Source organism: Oryctolagus cuniculus, chromosome 11 (genome assembly GCF_964237555.1).
Source record: "Oryctolagus cuniculus chromosome 11, mOryCun1.1, whole genome shotgun sequence".
NCBI lineage: Eukaryota > Metazoa > Chordata > Mammalia > Lagomorpha > Leporidae > Oryctolagus > Oryctolagus cuniculus.
Genome location: NC_091442.1, coordinates 118,046,571 through 118,066,094, shown reverse-complemented (window position 1 = coordinate 118,066,094; position 19,524 = coordinate 118,046,571). Strand labels below are relative to the sequence as shown.

Sequence of the window (19,524 nt, the reverse complement as noted above, 5' to 3'; positions counted from 1 at the left end):
TCCCCTGTGGTTTCTGAGTCCACCCTTGGCCCCTGGTGAGCCCCTGATGTCATGGGTGCTCAGCCACCCACCCCTGCCTCATCTGCCTTACCCGTCCTCTGGACTGCATATCAGACCTGGGACCCCGATGCTTAGCCTGCCACATCCTCCCATGAGCCTCACCCCCGTACTGTGTTGGTGACCACGGTCATGCAGCAGTCTTGGCTCTGGGTCTGGGGAGCAGGAGGAGGGTGCATGGGCGATGTGGGGCATCAGCCCTGGCCCTGGCTGGAGAGAGTGTTGGGGTCCCCAGACCTCCCTCAGGCTCTGTGATTGGCTGGAAGCCCCCCCAACCTGGAACACTGTTGTCCTCACTGCTGTGGTTTAGTATAACCACAGGACACAGACGCAAGTCAGCAACGGGAACAGGCGCACAGGGCCAGATCCACCAAGACCAGCCCCGAGCTTGCAGGCGGTCTCTCCCAGGATGCTCAGCGAGACAGGGCTCGGTGCTCCCAGCACTGATGTGTGGCAGATTTGTAGAGGGCTGAGGGCCAGGCAGCTCCCTGGGCTGTTTCCAGGGCTGTGCTGGGGATTGGTCACAAGGCTGAGCTCAGTGACACAGGCCCGCGATCACCATCGGTCACATCGTCAGCCTCGACTGTGGTGCGGTCCAGGTCGCAGGCACGAGAAGGCCCTGTGGTCAGGGAGGGCAGTCCAAGGCTGCAGGGGTGCTTCCCAGCGTCCCGTGCGGAGTCAGTGTCTCAGTGTGGGACGTGGGGCTGAACTCCTCCACCTGCTGCACCGCCCCACTCTGCACATCCAGCAAGGTGGTGTGTGTCTTGGCACATCTCTGTCCTCGTTGGTGCGGTGCTGGGCGCTCTCAGCCGTTTGCAGCTGTGCCGTGCGTGCTGGGTGGGCACACTGCGTGTGCAGCTGTCATCCCAGAACTCTCTTCAGCAGCAAACCTGACCTCTCACTGTCACACTGTAACTCACCTCTCCGCCTCCCCGCCCTGGCAGCCTCGTGGGCACCCTGGTCTGTGAACCTGACCGCTAGAGGGCAGTCGCGCACGGGTTCCCACACTCCGGGGGCTCTTCCTGGTGCACTTCCTGTAGCTTCCTGTGCTTAGGACCCGTCCATGTCGTAGCAGCTGTCAGGATCTGTCACTATGAAAGGAATTACTTATTGAAAGGATGTTTGACCAGGAGAAGGAGAGACAGAGACAGAGGGAGGTCTTCCACCTATTGTCCTTTCCCCGATGGCTGCAGTGGCCTGTGCTGGGCCAGACCAAAGCCAGGGGCCTGGAGCTCCATCCGGGTCTCCCACGCAGGTGCAGGGCCCAAGCACTTGGCCGTCCTCCCCTGCTTTCCCTGCGCATTAGCTGGAAGCTGGATCAGAAGTGGAGCAGCCGGGACTGGAACCAGCGCTGCTATGGCCATGAGTGCCGTGGGCCAAAGCTCCCCTTGCTTGCCGCAGCCCGGGACTTGAGCTGTGAGCAATTCTGGGGGTGCAGGAAGGAATCCACTCATCTCCACTATCACGGTGAAGGCGCAGAGGCCAGAGGCCAGCGGCAGCCTGGACGGCTTCCATTAGCACCGTGGAAGGGGAAGGAGAGAGGTACGCTTCGCTCTTGGCTTTGAAGACTGCGGGTCAGAACAACACAGGCAGCACTTTGCAGAAATGTAGCTCAGAGATGCTAAACTTGTGCCTGCAGCGATGCCACACAGGGGCCCTCCCAGCCGCCAGGAGTAGGACAAAGCCTGTTTGGAGGCCTAGAGACAGACTTTGCTAAACTACTACCCAGCAGAGGCTAAGGATGCCTGTCGTTACTGTTGCACCACTCAGGCGGGGTGGGGTCTTTCCCCACCGGAGCAGAGACAGCCAGAGAAGGCACGAGGGTTTTGCTGCCTGAGATTTCACCCAGGTGTGGGGTGCCCACCTCTGCTGGAAGACTAAGGCTGGAGTACAGATCAGAAAATCAGCAGATGGCAAAAGGTCACAAGTATAAAAGCATGTTCTTGGTAAAAAAAAGAGCTAAATTTTTTTAAATGAAAAAGGACATGGTTTATAAAAATTGTTTTATCTTAATGGCTAATTTAAACTAAAATAATTTTTTAAAAAGGTTTGAGTAAGTTAAAAAAGGTGTAAAAAAAGTCACAGAACATTATGAAAAAACGAAATTTTTGGTTACAAAACTGTTATTCTGTTTCTTTTTTTTTTGTATGGGAAGTCTTTTTATTTATTTATTTTTATTTTATTTTTTTGACAGGCAGAGTGGACAGTGAGAGAGAGAGACAGAGAGAAAGGTCTTCCTTTGCCGTTGGTTCACCCTCCAATGGCCGCCGTAGCTGGCACGCTGCAGCCGGCACACCGCGCTGATCCGATGGCAGGAGCCAGGTGCTTCTCCTGGTCTCCCATGGGGTGCAGGGCCCAAGCACTTGGGCCATCCTCCACTGCACTCCCTGGCCACAGCAGAGAGCTGGCCTGGAAGAGGGGCAACCGGGACAGAATCCGGCGCCCCAACCGGGACTAGAACCCAGTGTGCCGGCGCCGCAAGGTGGAGGATTAGCCTAGTGAGCCGCGGCGCCGGCTGTATTCTGTTTCTTTGACATAAAATTAAAATCTGATCCTCTGTTAAAACAATGAGTTAAAGTAGTATATTGTGTTCTCTTGATGTCTCTGTTAAATTCTAATTCTTTAAAAACAGCTGAGTTTTTTTTTATTAAGACCTACAGGTCATTTAATTATGTACTTGTTTTCAGGCATTTAAATAATCACCTTGTAACAACAATCAAATTTGGTCTATTTTATGTCATCATGTTAAAAATCTTATTTCAACCAGACATTTTGGATTTTGAGCCTTCTTGGAATCCTTGACAATCATTCAAAAAAACAAAAAAAAAGCACAACAAAATTTCAAACATTTAAACTTTGACAATTTACAGATTGGCCCCTGAAAATTGTCAAAGACACATGTCTCTCATCTTGTAGAGACACCAACTAATCAGGCCATTTAGATTATGTTAGAAGCACAGTCAAGATGTAAAGTGGTGCTTAAATTTTAAGTTTTAATAATATAAAATACTTGTTAGGAAACTGGCGCAGTCTTAGCCAGGTGACTGCATGACCCAGCTACCTGAGCCAGGCTCCACCCCCATCCTAATTGGATTCCCTGCTCCTGCTTCCCTGCCTGCCCTCAGGCGAAGTTTTAAAAGGGCCTGTTCCTGCACACTGCTCTTGGCTCTTCTCTCCGGCGCTGTCTTGGTTCTTCTCTCTTGGTTCTTCTCTCTTGGCTCTCCTCTCTGCTCTCCTCTCCCCCTCTCTTCTCTACTCTATCTTCTCTCCTCACTAGCTCCTCTCCTCTGTCTCTCTCTCTTATACTTTCTCTTTTTTTTTTTTTTTTTCTTCACCGCCCCTTCACTCCGGTCTGTTGGGTGTTCCCCAATAAACCCTCTCCCTTACTCTGGTGTTCAGTGTGTTTTGTGACGGCTAACATTAATATATAACAATACTACTGCTACAAATGTCTAAAAGTTAAATAGTCTAATGATCTTATATTGCTACACATGATGGTTATCTTAATAAGAAAGCCCTAAAGGCATAAAAGAGTTAAATACTTTGTAAAATCCTACAGGTATCTTTAAAAAATACTGTAAAGTGAACAGGTGCCTCTTGTTAGTTAATGAGTTGGTAATTTTAAACGTGACAACTTAAAGTCTTTTGTCATCCACAGTTTTGCATAAGTTCCAGTGGACTTTTCCCAGCCACCTCTATTGTATTCAGTAATTGGGATGGGTCTGTAAACAGATAAGGCAATAATGTATTACAGGTACCAACTTAAAAAAGTATGGTTAACTGAGGTTACTAAGAGCAAAAAAATAATTTAAATCTATTGGTAATTTACAAAAAGGAGTTAAAATTTTAAAAGGCTATTACTGAAACTGCTTTATTGTTCCATCTTGTATGTTATGTTATATGTGTATACATATTGTATGTCTACATGGAAAAATTTACTAAGAGCTTTATTTTAATTGACTTATGGATAAAAGATTGTTCATAAATTTAAACTGCCAAAATTAATCAAAGATACATTTTAATTAATATGACCTAAATCTCTGTATTAGATGTTTTAAATCTGTTGGTAAAAAGAAACTAAAATTAAAATAAAAATAAAAAATAAAAAAATAAATTTCAGCAAAAAAGAAAAAAGAAACTAAAATTGTTTTTATATGTTTGTGCTTGAGTTTTCTGGTTAAACAAGCTACACCATGTTAAATATTTAAGAAATGTTTCTAAATGCATGCATTCTTAAAATTTATAGAAGGCATGAGGCCTTCTAGTAAATGTTTTCCTAAGTTGTTATCTAATGGTTAAAATTACTTACTAGGTTTTCATTTGATATTGCTATTATCAGCAAACAATCTATGGCTCCTCGGCCTTTTGGCTAAGATCAAGTGTGTGCAGCAAACAATCCGGGACTTGCTCCCTCATTTCTCTATTCTCCTCGAAGCAGGAAACTAATTTTATTCTGAAAAACTCTGTAGATGTACAGTTTAATTTTTTAAAATCTTATAAAAATGACTAACTTTTTTGTAATAATGGTATAGCCAAAAGGAGAGTTTAAATTATATTTTCACAGCTAGGCTTACTTCGCCATGGGCACAGTAAATAGGCAAAACCTCCATTTCAGACAAACAAGCAACAATAAAGTTTAAAGTGAGGACATAGCTTTCCTCACGGGCATTGTCTGCCCCAAAATAAAGACTATCAGAACATGCCTGTGACTATAGACTTCTAGTTTAGGCCACAAAGATTAGAGATGGGACTTAAACATCCCCTTGACTTACATCCTCTGGTCTGCTTTAACAAAAACCAGGAGGAAAAAAAAAGCTAGGCATCAGAAGCAATGTAAAGACAGGGGCAGGCCCTTTGATGGCTGGTCTGTACAGTGATCTGCCATCAAGGAGACCCAACAGGACAGTCCACTGCATTGGTTTTCGATGTGGAAAATCAGGGCTTCAGCAGAAATCAGCTTATAAAGAGCCCTGGCAGCTCTGCCAGCCAAGAGTTGGATCACTGGAAATGGACCTGCCCTGGAGTCCAAGGACGCCCAGGTCAGAGCCACAGATCCTGTTGGCTCTAAGCCAAAAAACTCTTTACTCAGCCCAGCCTCCAAAGTAACCACCGCTGCAGAGGGGACGGCCAAGTGGGGTCAGCAGCACTGCAGACAGGACTGTAAATTTCCTGTTAAAAAAAATGCCACCTGCCTTTACCTGGCCAGCTCTCCTCCCAGACCTGCTGGGTAATGGAAATCATCAGGGGGCCTTCCCAAGGAGTTCACACCTCTCTTAAAATGTACCCCATGTAAAAGGATAAATAGGTCTGGGCCTCATAGCTAACAAGGCCTTAAAGCCCACCAGATCATTATCAGGCCCCTTCTGTCAGTTTCTATTTGGCTTAGGCAGCACCTTTCTGTCCTTTGTTCTAGACCCTGATCTCATACTAGCGCCTAGACGAGCAGGCCATTAAAGTGGGTAAAAGGGGACCACGATTGGCCCCAATAGTAGAAGGGGGGAATGAGAGACCTCAGCCTGGGTCAAGGTGCAGCTATTGTAGACTAGGCCTCCATCTTGTAACTCGGGTCTGACCAGGCCCTGAACTCTAAGCCAAAAACTCCTAAAAGAAGAAAAATAAGCTCCCCTTGCAATAAAGTCCCCTAGCAACAGCCAATCAGCATATAGGAGGGAAACACCTAAAGTTCCAGGTGTCCTATCAGGCAGTTAGGGTGACACATCCCCAAACCCTTGCAGTTTGGCATGGACACCGTAGCAGCTCGGACCCTATACTTCAGTCAATCATAGAACAACAACTATAAATTTAAAATATGAGCCTATCAGATGCTGTATAGCTGAACTTGTTTGTTAAACTCTATAAAAACCCCAACAATCTTACTTCAGGGCCGCCAATCCAGCCCAGCTGCGCCTGGTGTGGACGTCGGACCAAACTCGATTTTGAAGTAAAACTCTTGCGTTTGCATCAGCCCCGGCTCCTGGTGGTCTCAACTGGTGGGAATCGGACGTTCCAAGTATAACATGAGAGCAACCCAACTGACCTAAGGACCTCCCGCAGGGTCCCACCAGAGAGGGTCTCCCTGCCTCCCCACACTGCCATCAGGGACCACGCCAACCCCCTGCCCATTGGGGACAAACCACATCCAAACCCTGGTGGGTGGAGGAAACATCCCGGGGGACAGCAGGCCGGAGGCGGCCACAGGAAGGGAGGACCTTGGGCCACCAAGTGCCCCGTCAGGGCAACCTGCCCATTCTGTGATGCCGAGGCTCAGTGGCCATGGCTGGCTGCAGGCCCAGGGATTCGGGTTCCCAGGGAGCAGCTCCCACAGGAGAGGTCTGGTGGAGCGGCCCCAGAGGCATCACCGAGGACAGGGAGCCCGGGCCTGACTGTGCATGGCTGTGTGAGCGGCTGTGTGAGGGCCGTGTGAGCCGGGCTGTGTGTGGGAGAGCTGTGTGTGTCTGCAGTCAAGCGAGAGGCGCTGGGTATGTGGGGCAGCTCAACCCCTTCTGCTGGCCACCCTAGACCTCCGATTGCTGGGACCTGGCCCTACAGGCAGGTATGGATGCCATATGAGAGATGAGGGCAGAGCAAGCCTGTATTCTGCATAGAGTAGAGGCCTGCTCTCGCCAGGTCCCACACCCCCACTGTGGTGAAATGAGAATGTTATGCCAAGATGGTGCTGACGAGCAAGTGTCACTACTCAGGAAATGGCAGCAAAACCTACCTGGCAAAGAAGCCTGCCTGGCAACAGGCTGAGATTGGATGGGGCATAAACTGCCCCTTGACCGGATTGGCTGCCTTGGCTATATAAGCAGCTGCACCAACTGAAATAAACGAGTCTTTGAGATGCTCACCTCTGGCCCACTTTCACCCAACTCCTGGTGTCTGTGTCGTGACTCTGCTCCTCTTGCCCCCACCATGCTCCTCCTCTCAGAACGAATCCACAGCAACATCTGGCACCCAATGTGGCTGAAAGAGAGACAGCATGATGGACTCGGCGAGGTCCCCCTTGATTTCAGCAAGTAGGCCCCTCACTGTTTTGTGTGCTGTTCAGTTCTGTGAGGGGGAGCACAGAACCCCCTCCTATGCCCCTTTCCTTGTCCTTGTCCTCGGTCGAAGTGACCCCAGGTTAGGCACACACCACCCAGAAGCGTAACACCGCTTCTCGGCTCCTTTTACTTTCGGTTCGTCGGCGAATTCCCATAAGGGACTGATCATCCCAGATTTCGGAACTAAGTTATCTTCCCTCACTTGAGAGAAGTGATACTCAGAGACACCGTGTAGGCATTCGGCCTTGACCTAATGAATCAAGGAAGTCCCCCACTAAGCACAGGACATACTTATGATCTGACACACCGCTGTCTGTTCATCTAACGTAGGGAACACCTGCAGAATGCCATCAGCTGCTGAGGTGCTAAACATTGGTTTTGTTATGGTAGCAGTGCTGTGGGTATCTTTCCTTTGGCTAGAGTTGGCGTGGCATGCCGCTCTTAAGCACTCAAACATGGGATACATACCACCTGTCAGAAGACCACACAGATTACCAAACATAATGAATCTGTGAGTGAAAAGAGCCTGTCACTCCAGGCCACTGCCTCACAGGCAACAGTTGATGACTTAGGGAGAGAGAGCTCTGACAGTGAAAATGATATGACAGCAGACAATGCAGCAATGCCTGGTCAGCCACCCCCCAAATACCCGTGGTTGAACTTAGACGACCTCGAGGTAATAACCCATGCGAGGTCATCCCATCCACACCAAGTGAGGATCCCCACATTTGTGGCCGTCTCCAGGCACCACAGGCTCTCAGGGCAGCTGCTAGACCCCATCCCACCCGCATGTTTGCCTAACGTTAATGTAGGAGCGGACGCAAAATTCAGGTCCTGGATTCCAACACTCGTAAAAAGGCTTCTGCTAACCAAGGGCCAACGATATGCTTGTGTCTTTCCAGAGGATGCGGGACAGCCCATTTGGGTAGCAGCCAGAAACATCAAGCCTGCAACAGCCAACCAGAACCAGCTGAACAAGACTGAGAGTCCACCTTGTTAGCAGACGCACCTGCCCTATCATCCTGCCCTGAGGATGTGGCCCACAGCCACATCCGTTACTGTTTATACCCCACTAGCTCTGTCAGCCAATCGAACAGCCTGTGTGCGGTCACGCCATTCCTGATTACCGTTGTTCTTCATTCCTACCCCCATCTGAGCAAGCACTCCTGTGGTCTCCCATTTTGAGGGCTGGTTAGTCAACGACAGGTAAGATCCCCTGGCGGACAACCACATGAGGAGACCACATGGAAACAGAGTCAACAGTGGTATGGCCAAGGATCATGCCTCCCATTGCTCAAAAATAAACAAAAAGGGGGAAATGTGGAGGAATGAGAAGGCCATGCCAAGATGGCCGCTGGCAAGCGAGTGTCAGTTATTCAGGGATGGCTTTGGAACCCACCTGGCAAAAGAGCCTGCCTGGCAACAGGCAGTGATTGGTTAGGGCATAAACCGCCCCTTGACCGTATTGGCTGCCTCAGCTATATAAGCTGAGGTACCAGCTGAAATAAACAAGTAGTGGACTGCTCGCCTCTAGCTCCCTTTCACTCAACTCCCGGTGTCTGTGTGGTGAATCAGCACCTATTGCCCCCACCGTGCTTCTTCTCAGAACGCATTGACAGCAGCACCACGCCAGGGGTACGCCCATGAGGAGGACAGGAGGGGCAAGGACCTCTGTGGCTGCCTGAGAACCTGACCACACTGGCCACTGCGTGCAACCTGAAAAAACATGGACAACACAGCAGTTGGCTCCCTTATTAAAGAAACGGTCTGCACCTGGGAGCACAGAGGGTGTGCTTAGAGCATCCTGCCTGGTCCCTAGTGCCTTGGGAACCAGGGGCAGCAGCTGTGACCAGAGGAGCCAGAGATCAACAGGACAGCCATGGGGCTCCTGATGGGAGACATCTTGGTGTCCCTGACCATGGCCGTGGCCATCTTCCTGCTTCTGGTGGACCTGATGCACCTGCGCCAGCGCTGGGCCGCACGCTACCCACCAGGCCCCATGGCACTGCCAGGCCTGGGCAACCTGCTGCAGGTGGACTTCCAGGACCCTCGGAGGAGTTTCCACCAGGTGAGAGAGGGGTGGTGTAGGCAGAGAGGACCTGGGCTCCATGCAGCAGACAGTGGGGGGGGGTGACCCCAGGGGGGACAAGAGCAGGGTGAGGAGGGGAGGTGGGAGGGGCGTCCTGTGGGGAAGCACTGTACAGGCTAGAAGACACTGGGGACCCTGCTGGTGGGGTGGCCTGCGTAGCAGGTGTGGGTGCAGGTCGACCGCCCACAGGATCTGTAGACCCCAAGCCCCTTTTGGTTTCATCAGAGGGACAGGTCTTGGAGGTGGGCAGCAGGGTCAGGTTCAAAACAAGAGACAGGCGTGCAGAAAGGTGCAGGGACGTGGGTCACATCTTTTGCCCCCGTGGGGCCAGGGCTCGGCTCTGTGTGTGAACCTTGGCTTCTTCCTCTGTAAGCTGGGTGTTGAGGGCAGCTGCCCACCGTTCCAGTGGTCCTTGCATGGTCCCGGCCAGGGTCAGACGCTCCAGGAGGAGTGGAGAGTGCAGATCTGTTTGCCTTGGCTCCTACTGGGGGTTCTGGGGCCCCCAGGCTTGTGTGGTGACAGTGGTGGACAGGCAGTGGCGGGAGGCCCTGGCGTGACCAGTGCCCTGACCCTGGCTCTGCAGCTGCGGTGCCGCTACGGGGACGTGTTCAGCCTGCAGCTGGCCTGGACGCCGGCGGTCGTGCTCAACGGGCTGGCAGCCGTGCGCAAGGCGCTGGTGACCTGCAGCGAGGACACTGCGGACCGCCCGCCCATGCCCATTTTCAGCCACCGGGGCTTCGCGCCACACTCCCAAGGCAAGGAGCAGTGGGAAATGAGGTCTGGGGGGGCAGAGGGGAGGATGACTGGTCAGGACAAGTGATAACGGGGCGGTGACCTGGATGTGAGGCAAGGAAGAGCCCAATGACAGCCCAGGAATGGAGGCTGGAGAAGGAACCAGTGTGGCCCTAGGCGACCAAGAGATTTGCTGGGGAGGGCACCCTTCTCAGGGAATATGAAGGAGACATGGACAGGGGCGTGGCAAGACCAACTGACCATGTCGACAACACCGCCCCACCTCTAGGAGTGGTCTTTGCCCGCTACGGCCCTGCGTGGCGCGAGCAGCGCCGCTTCTCCGTGTCCACGCTGCGCAACTTCGGCCTGGGCAAGAAGTCGCTGGAGCAGTGGGTGACTGGGGAGGCCGCCTGCCTCTGCGCTGCCTTCGCTGACCACGCTGGTGGGTGACGGGCCGAGGCACGCAGGCGGGCAAGGGACGGGGAGCCAGGGGCGACCCCTGACCGTACCTCAATCCGCAGGACGCCCCTTTAGCCCCAACGCGCTGCTGAACAAAGCCGTGGGCAACGTGATCGCCTCGCTCACCTTTGGTCGCCGCTTCGAGTACGATGACCCGCGATTCGTCAGGCTGCTGGACCTGACCAAGACCTTGCTCGAGAAGAAAAAGGTCTTCCTGCCCTCGGTGCGGGCTCAGACACTGAGGGTGAGGATTTGCCTCCATGGGGGTGGGGCAGGGCCTTCCTGGAGCGGCCACTGTGAGAGCAAAGACGTGGAGCTGGGACATCCCAGACCCCAGCATGGGCAGGCCCCAAAAAAGCCCCCACACAAGGGTGAGGGAGCCGTGCGTCCTGTGGGCCTTGGGAGCCACGCAGCACAGCATTGGTGGACTTTATCTGTGTTCTTCCACATCCCAGAAGAGCAGGGGCAGAGCAGGTCACTGGGTCCACCTGGAGGGGGCTAGTCCAGGTGAGCCCCGAGCACAGGAAGATCCCACACTCCTCTGAGCAGGTGCTGAACGTGGTCCCCGTGCTCCTGCGCATCCCGGGCTTGGTGGACAAGGTCTTCTCTGAGAACAAGGAATTTTGGGGCCTGGTGGATGAGCTAGTGACCGAGCACAGGATGACACGGGACCCCACCCAGCCACCCCGAGACATGACAGACGCCTACCTGGCCGAGGTGGAGAAGGTGAGAAGATGAATGGAAGGGCGAGGGCAGGGACGGTGAGGCCCCGCGTGTCCTGGGGGTACCTGGGTGCCACACAACGGTCTAGGACTCGGGCTGCCAAGTAGAGAAAATGTGGTCATTTGGGGCCTCCTCCCTCTGCCCCTGAGCCCACGCTCTCTCCCCACCCAGGCCAAGGGGAACCCTGACAGCAGCTTCAGTGATGAGAACCTCTACTCGGTGATTGGTGAACTGTTTATTGCGGGGACGGTGTCCACGTCGGCCACACTGGTCTGGGCACTCCTGCTCATGATCCTGTACCCGGAAGTGCAGCGTGAGCCAGCTGGGGGCAGCTGTGGAGGGCGGGGCTGGGTGAGGGAAGAGCAGGCAGTCCCCTGAGCCACACCTGTGGCCCCAAGCACTGGTTGGCTCTGCCTCCTGTGACCTCCTTGTATGTGGGCACAGGCACAGCACAGGAGGCAGCAGAGTCTGTGCTCAGCTCAAAGGGAACTGACTTGCTATGGGGACGCTTGTCTGTCCAGGCCGTGTCCAACAGGAGATAGATGAGGTCATAGGCCCGGCGCAGCAACCAGAGATGGGGGACCAGGCACGCATGCCCTACACCACTGCCGTGCTTCACGAGGTGCAGCGCTTCGCAGACATCGGCCCACTGGGCACACCGCACATGACATCACGGGACACTAAAGTGCAGGGCTTCCTCATCCCCAAGGTAGGCCGGGCCCCCTCATCCCGGCTCAGCACCCTTGCCCACTGGTGGCCCCAGCACGTCCTCCTACAGTGAGTGGATGGAGCCCAGGCCACCCAGCCCTCCATGCCCAAGGTGCTGACCAGCCCAGGCTGGGTGGGGTGGGTGCAGAGCAGAGCCAGGACCCTTGTGTCCACACAGAGCCTCGGGAGCATGGGGAAGACAAACTAAGATGTGCCACCACATGTCCTAGGAAGTGCCTGCAGGGACAGGCAGCATCAGGGGTGCCATGGCTGGTGTCACACTTGGCTCTGACGTAGCTGAGCAGTACTTGGGCTGAGGGCTCCTTGAAAGAGTCCAGGTGGGTGCAGGTCAGGCCTGGGCCCTGAGAATGGGGTAGGGTCTGAGGTCCTCCCAGCCCAGGCCCCTCTCAGGACAGAAATCCTCTGCCCAGGGCACAGTGCTGTTCACCAACCTGTCATCGGTGCTGAAGGACGAGGCCGTCTGGGAGAAGCCCTTCCGCTTCCACCCGGGACACTTCCTGGACGCCCAGGGCCGCTTCGTGAAGCAGGAGGCCTTCATGTCTTTCTCCGCAGGTGCATGGGGTGCCCGGCTCCTGGCCCTGGCCCTGGGGACAGTGGGAGGATGCAGCCCAGGCTCACTGAGCCCCTGACCCCCCACAGGCCGCCGCGCGTGCCTCGGGGAGCCCCTGGCCCGCATGGAGCTCTTCCTCTTCTTCACCTGCCTGCTGCAGCACTTCAGCTTCTCGGTGCCCGCGGGACAGCCCCGGCCCAGCGACCACGGCATCTTTGCTACCCTGGTGACCCCGGCCCCCTACCAGCTGTGTGCTGTGGCCCGCTAGTGGGGGCACCGAGTCCCCAGCCCACCCCCAGCAGGGCCCTGATGCACAATAAAGCAGTCTCCTGGCTCCCCTGTGGTTTCTGAGTCCACCCTTGGCCCCTGGTGAGCCCCTGATGTCATGGGTGCTCAGCCACCCACCCCTGCCTCATCTGCCTTACCTGTCTCCTGGATGCATCTCAGACCTGGGACCCGATGCTCACAGAGGACATCTTGCCATGTCCCCCATTGGCCGCACTCTGGATGTGTGTTGGTGACCAAGGTCGTGCAGCAATCTTGGCTCTGGGTCTGGGGAGCAGATGCAGCATGCATGGGCGATGTGGGGCGTCAGCCCCGGCCCTGGCTGGAGAGAGTGTGGGGTCCCCAGACCTCCCTCAGGCTCTGTGATTTGCTAGAAGCCCTCCCAGAACTAGGAATGCCGTCGTCCTGACCATTGTAGATTATTCCATCCAAAGAACACAGATGGAAGTCAGCAAGACTTAAAAGGCACATGGGCCCACACTTACCAAGACCAGATATTTGCCTCCAGCCAATCGCTCCAAGGGACTCATCCAGACAGAGCCTAGCGCTCCCAGCAGTTATGTTGACAGGTGTAGAGAGGCTGGGAGCCAGGGCAGCTCCCCTGGGTCTGCTGTCCAGGGTTTTGTTGGGGGTCAGTCATGTGGACGCGAGCCCCCATGTGACTGTTGTCAGTTACCCAGGCCTCAGCAACCCACTACAGAGGTCAAATGCTACAGCCCCGGGCCCCAAATAAGCAACATGGTAGGCATCAACTCTGGTGTGGGCAAGGCTGCAGGCATGGGAGGGCCCTGTGGTTGGGAGGGGCAGTCCAAGGCCACAGGGGTGTTTCCTGAAGCCTGTGCAGGGTCACTAAAGTGAGCGGTTCAACTCCCCCATCTGATAGGTACTTTTACTGGTCAGGCCACCCCTACAGCTCTTACTCAACGTGTCACGTGTCTGTGTTTGTTAGGGAGTGAGACACACAATCTGAAATTACTCAGGGCGGGCTTACCACACTGTTAGTGTGCAGCTGGCACAGCTGTCATCACAACTCTCATTGGTTGAAAATGGACTTATCAAACATCAGTTCCTTTCCACCCCGGGGCAGCCTCCAGGCTGCGTTCTGGTCTGTCTTGAACCTCACCACTAGAGGGCAGTCATGCGCAGGGACTCCTACTCCAATGGACTGGGCTCTGAGGCCTTCCTAAAGAAGCATCCACGTTAGCAGCTGTCAGTACTGCTGTCATCTTTAATAAAGATTTACTTAGTGCGCTTTCCAGCTGAGCGATTTCTGTCTGGTTTGTAAGAATTACATCCAGGGGTTGGCGTTGTGGCACAGTGGGTCAGGCGGCCACTTGCGATGCCAGCGTCCCATAATGAAGTGCAGTTTCAAGCCCAGACTTAGGCATCTGCTCCAACTTCCTGCTGATGTGCCTGGGAAGGCAGTGGAAGAAGACAGCACAGCTACCTGGGCCCTGCCACTCTCCTGGGAGACCTGGGTGGAGGTCCCGCGTCCATATTTGGCCTGGCCAGACCAGTCTATTGAAGCCATTTGGGGACTATACCAGCAGCAGATGGAAGACCTTCCTCTCTCTCTCTCTCTCTCTCTCTCTTTCTCTCTCTCTTATTCTGTGTGCATTGTGAGGTGTCTGCCATTCTGCATCTCAAATAAATAAATCTTCTAAATTTCCTTCCATCCTTTGCTCACCATTTGTTTCCATAATGAATCATTTCTTTGCATTATTCTGCACTCAGTGACTCCCCTTAAACCAGCTGTTTGGAATTCTCCATCTGAGACTCTGCATGTATAAGCTGCTAGCTGACTGGCTGCTGACACCTTACATCAGTCACTATGTGAAAGTGTGGTTCCCTCAAAGTTCTTCTTTTCTTGGCCGTTTCCATGGTTTTCTTTGAGCACAAGTGAACTGCGCACATGAGCTGTTGATTTAGTCACTGGGCAGCCTGGCGTTGGGACTGGTGGCTCTGGTGGCCGGTTCGGCTGCCCTTTCCACATGGCTTTGCTGTTCTGCAGACAACCTGGTGAGGGGCAAGAACCCAATCACAGGAGCCGTCACCACTTCTCCCCTTGCCTGGACTCGCAGGGAGTGGAATCAGGAGCTGAGGCATGGGTCCAGGACTCCGGTCCAGGGCTCAGGTGTTCTAACTGGTGCCTACTGAAGGGCCAAACACTTGCGCTGAGTGGGTAGATGGGTGTGTGTGTGTGTGTGTGTGTGTAAGATTAATTTATGTGAAATGCAGAGATAGAGGAGAGAGAGAGAGAGAGAGAGGTCTTCCATCTGCTTGTGCCTCCCCAAAATGGCCACAATGGCCATGGCTGGGACATCCTGAAGCCAGGGGCCTAGAGCTTCTTCCTGGGCCACTGTGGCCATTTGAGGAATGAACCCATGGTTGAAAGATGTCTCTCTCTGTCTGTCCTTCTGTATCTGTAATTCTGCCTTTGAAGTAAATAAAATACATCTTTAAAACAAGTAGGCAGATTGAAATCAGCAGAGGTGCCTGGGAAGGAGTCCTGGAGAGAGTCAGCACAGGGTCCACTTGTCCACTCCCAGGAGAGTCACACAGATGGGATTTAATTTCCCACAACCATGTGTGAAACATGTAAGAGTAGTTGTTGTTGTTTTTTTTTTTTTTTTTTTTTTTTTTTTTTTTTTTTGACAGGCAGGCATGGACAGTGAGAGAGAGAGACAGAGAGAAAGGTCTTCCTTTTTGCCATTGGTTCACCCTCCAATGGCCGCCGCGGCCGGTGCTTTGCAACCAGCAGCACCGCGCCGATCCGATGGCAGGAGCCAGGTGCTTCTCCTGGTCTCCCATGGGGTGCAGGGCCCAAGCACCTGGGCCATCCTCCACTGCACTCCCTGGCCACAGCAGAGAGCTGGCCTGGAAGAGGGGCAACCGGGACAGACTCCGGTGCCCCAACCAGGACTAGAACCCGGTGTGTCGGCGCTGCTAGGCGGAGGATTAGCCTAGTGAGCCGTGGCGCCGGCCAAGAGTAGTTTTAATATTTGAATGGCAGAGAGACAGAGACTGGAGACAGACTGAGAGCTCTCATGCACTGGTTCACTCTCTAAATGCCTGCAATAGCTAGACCTGGGCCAAGGATGGAGTCAGGAGCTGGAACTCAACCCAAGTCTCCCATAGGAGGAGCGGGAGCCCAACCACCTGTGCATCCTCCCTGTCTCCCAGGGTCTGCGTCGTGGGGGGAAGCTGGCTCAGGCCAGTTCTGGTATGGCAGAGTGAGTGAGTTCTGCAGAGAGCAGGGTGTTGCAGGCGGGACCAGCCAGCACGCTGGAGGCTCTGCAGCTGGATATGCTCCCCAGGCACACGTCCCTGTGGGTGCGGCTGTCTGAACTTCTAGGCTAGATGCAGGGCCCCAAGTACAGTCAGGGCAGCTAAACTGAGCCTTGGCGTCCGAGGGTTTTACTGGGGTTCGGTCTGGTTGGCTTGGAGTGGCAGTGTGAGTGACACTGGCCGCCAAGCCTCCAGCCTCTCTCGAGGTCACACGGGTACAGTAAGAAGTTCCCACCGTGTGTTACATGGGGAGCAAAGGCTGTTGAGCAGGGGCTGAGGCTCCAGGAGCACAGACCCTGTTATCAGGAAGAATGAGCCTGAGCACATAGGCCATCTCCCAGGAGCCGGTCAAGGTCCCAGTACTTCTCTGCAGGGCTGAGGGTGTGAGCATCCTGCACCTGCTGGGCAGCCCCTGCACTGCACAGGGGCTCATCCACTCCAGGCCGCGCTGGGACCTCAGCAGACTCTCCATTCACCCCCATCCACCCTCACTTGGCCGTTTGAGCTCAGAACCTGACAGCTGCACCTGTCCTAAATCCTGAGCCTACCACTGACCAAGCTCTGCTGCCCAGGTTGGAGACAAAGGCAGTTCAAAAGCCTGGATTCTGAGCCAGGGGCCAGATGGGCTGCTGAGAGGAGGCCTCTCGGTCTGGAGGTGCTGAGAGGCAGCACCCAGCCTGGGGGCCCCCACTGGAGGCCTGATTCTACCCGCCAGACACCAGGGACCAGCAGCCCAGCCAGCACCATCACATCTATTACCTCACTTCCTATACAACGCCCCCAAAATGTTGGAGAACAAGGAGACAATGGCCAGGGCTCAGTTAGTACACAGGGCTCAGTTATACACAGGGCTCAGTTAGTACACAGGGCTCAGTTAGTACACAGGACTCAGTTAGCACACAGGACTCAGCACACAGGACTCAGCACACAGGGCTCAGCTAGTACACAGGACTCAGCTAGTACACAGGGCTCAGTTATACACAGGGCTCAGTTATACACAGGGCTCAGTTATACACAGGGCTCAGTCGTCCAGCACCAGAACATTTCCTGGACAGCCCCATGAGCTCACTGGAGTGGGTCCCCCTGAACCTCCCGTCCCTCGAGGCATGATTGGGGCCAGGCTGCTGCCCAGGGAGGTGCTGCCTCCCAAGGCCAGTGCCAGGCTTTGTGTCCCTCAAAGTTCCATCCCGGATGTTGGTTCCCAGGGTGGGGATGTGAGAAGGAGTGGCACAATGAGCTGGGGCACACAGCGGCCAGTGGGTGGGTCACTGGGGGAGCTGTCCTGAGAGGACCAGTGCTGGTGTCGAGAGTGGCTTAGTTCTACGGAGAGTGGGGTGTTGCATGCAAGACCAGCCCACACGCTGGGGTCCTCTCCTTGCTGGCCAGGTTCTTCTGTGTCTCTGCAATGCTGTGATGCAGCCAGGACCAGGAGGCCGGCACCAAGCTCTTTAACCCTCCAGCAACCAGAATCCTGAACCAAGTCTGCGTCTCTCCCCTGATAAAGCACACTAAGCCGCTGACATTTTGCTACAGCAAGTGCAAACAAACATCCAGGTAGGACTGGAGTGGAGGGGATTGTGTCTGGGGTTCAAGCCAGGACCCTCCACTGAGTGCTCTGAGAGGCGCGGTTTCAGGTTTGGCCACGACAGGGAGTCAGTCCTGGAGGCTTCAGTTCTGTTTGAGGCGTGGGCTAACCTGGGTCCACACAACAAAGGGCAGAGGAGAAGGGGCTGGAGTGGGTGCCCAGAGGAGGAGATCTAGGTCTAGACCTTGACCTGCTACCCACTGGTGTTCCTCACTCTGTCCTCCCCACCCGTGAGAAGGTCAGTGGCCACCACGTCCACTCTGCCTGCTCTGACTTCTGGGGCCCTGACCCTGGCTGGCCTGGAGCCCCCTCTGAGGACAGGGACTGTGCTTCTGCCCCTCTGTGGTCCTGGGCGCATTGGCAGCTGCCAAGTAGACGCCATGCTACTCTGAATTCAATGGCTCCTACGCATACACCTTCTTCCCTTGTCCCCACATCTCGAGATGCTGAGGGTAAAGCCCCAGATGGAGATTCACATGACCCAGCCCTGCCCACAGGATCTGGGCTGTCCCCACCCACGCCACTCCACCCCTCCCAGCAAAGCAGGCCACCAAGCTCATCTGGACTTGCCTGGGATGCCAGCCCTGGGTCCACCAAGACTCAGCAGTGCCAAGTGAGAAGCTTCCACTCTCTCAGTGCCTGTGGCGACATCCAGGTCGGCAGCCTTGCCACATTTGGAGTGTGGGTCTCCCCTGCTCTTGCCGGGTCTTGTAGTAAGTACCTGCAGCTTCCAGAGCGCAAAACAAAAACGTCTGTGTTCTAAGAATTCGAGTAGCATCCGGTTTCTCAATGGCAGCTCTTACAGGCAGAAGACAGGAAATGTGTTCAAATCTGGCAGGACAGTAATTTCCTAGGGAGATTTCTACTCAGTCCCCCTTATGGGCAAAGACACTAAGGACATCTGGCGGCCTCCAGCCTCTCGAAGAGCCCTTGGGTGAGCAGTGACATTAGGGGATGGGCCCATTTCTGAAACCCAGCACTCCCACAGGACCAGCCTGTGGTAAGTCTCAAATGTTTCAGAATCTGGGGGCCAGCGCCATGGCTTACTTGGCTAATCCTGGCTGTGAGAAGGGAGGCACAGCTTGGAAGCAGCTCAGCATTTCACTAGGAGGTCCTGCCCAACACCAACAACACCACAGCAGGCCGGGTCTCCCCCAAGGAAGGCGCCCCAGGAGATTCCTCTCTGCCCATTGCCAAGTGGGATGCCCAGTCTGATAACTGTGGCTATAATAAAACCTCGCGAGGAATGTAAACGGTTCCAGCAAATCATTTGTTCAGGAGAAGAGGGTGCAGCTATCCGCTAAACACACAAGGGTGGGACAGGCACAGGACAGACAATCCCCATCTGGAAGGGAGGAACAGAAAGCAGGAAGTGGTAGCAGGCCCCCCCGTAAGGCCAGCACCGACCAGAGAAGCTTCAAGTCTGAAAGTCCCTGGATAGCTTTCCCTAACTCCTTGTGCCTGTCCCTGGGAACACTGGTTGGGATCTGGGTCCCAAAGCCTCAGGTAGTCCCAGCCCTGTGTTTTCCCAAGGCTCTTGCAGGCTTCACTCTTGGGGTCGGGGTCTCATGACTGCAGTTGTATGGTCCCGCCCCTGAGGTTCAGTAGGCAATGACCCGTGGGGCCTGTCTCTAAGAGCTCTGACCCCACATTTCTTTGGGGCCTGCCCTGGTGATGGGGGAGGAGGGCTGTGTGCAATGCCTCCAGCCCTGCCACAAGTGGATCACAGGCAGTGGGAGACCTCCCGGGTGACTAGGTAGGGGAAGCCAAGCTCCTACTGCTCTGGCATTCCGTGCGGACACCACCTAGCTTACATCTTGTGCACTTTGGAGAGGCAGGCCAAGCCGTACCTGGAACCACACGGACCACAACAGGAGTGCATGCTGCAATGAGTGGAGGGGACATTTGAGGGACGTCCTGAGCAGCAGTCTTGGGGAGGGTCCCCTTGCAGGTCCGCCAAAGCCATTCTGCCCTCCTAGAG

General features: G+C 54.4%; 1 protein-coding gene and 1 long non-coding RNA gene across 2 annotated transcripts; one reads left to right on the top strand and one right to left on the bottom strand.

Moving 5' to 3' along the window:
* Window positions 1–8,976: 8,976 nt before the first annotated feature.
* Window positions 8,977–12,719, top strand: LOC138843028 (cytochrome P450 2D17-like). Its single transcript, XM_002721375.5, has 9 exons — window positions 8,977–9,171; window positions 9,776–9,947; window positions 10,214–10,366; window positions 10,446–10,627; window positions 10,933–11,109; window positions 11,278–11,419; window positions 11,628–11,815; window positions 12,246–12,387; window positions 12,475–12,719. Exons 1-9 carry the CDS (start codon window positions 8,983–8,985, stop codon window positions 12,651–12,653), a joined length of 1,524 nt encoding a protein of 507 aa, XP_002721421.2. The 5' UTR covers window positions 8,977–8,982; the 3' UTR covers window positions 12,654–12,719.
* On the bottom strand, window positions 10,361–19,524 carry LOC127487692 (uncharacterized). The gene is made up of 5 exons (XR_011380305.1): window positions 18,110–19,524; window positions 12,811–13,849; window positions 11,317–12,419; window positions 11,092–11,202; window positions 10,361–10,677 (listed from the first exon to the last, which is right to left on the bottom strand). It is a non-coding gene; the product is annotated as an uncharacterized lncRNA (long non-coding RNA).

What these genes read in the sequence shown, in the direction of transcription:
- LOC138843028 (XM_002721375.5), top strand. Translation starts at nt 8,983, where the DNA reads ATGGGGCTCCTGATGGGAGACATCTTGGTGTCCCTGACCATGGCCGTG. An exon ending in CTCGGAGGAGTTTCCACCAG is followed by an intron (nt 9,172 to 9,775) that starts GTGAGAGAGGGG and finishes CTGGCTCTGCAG; the next exon opens with CTGCGGTGCCGCTACGGGGA. An exon ending in AGGGCTTCCTCATCCCCAAG is followed by an intron (nt 11,816 to 12,245) that starts GTAGGCCGGGCC and finishes TCCTCTGCCCAG; the next exon opens with GGCACAGTGCTGTTCACCAA.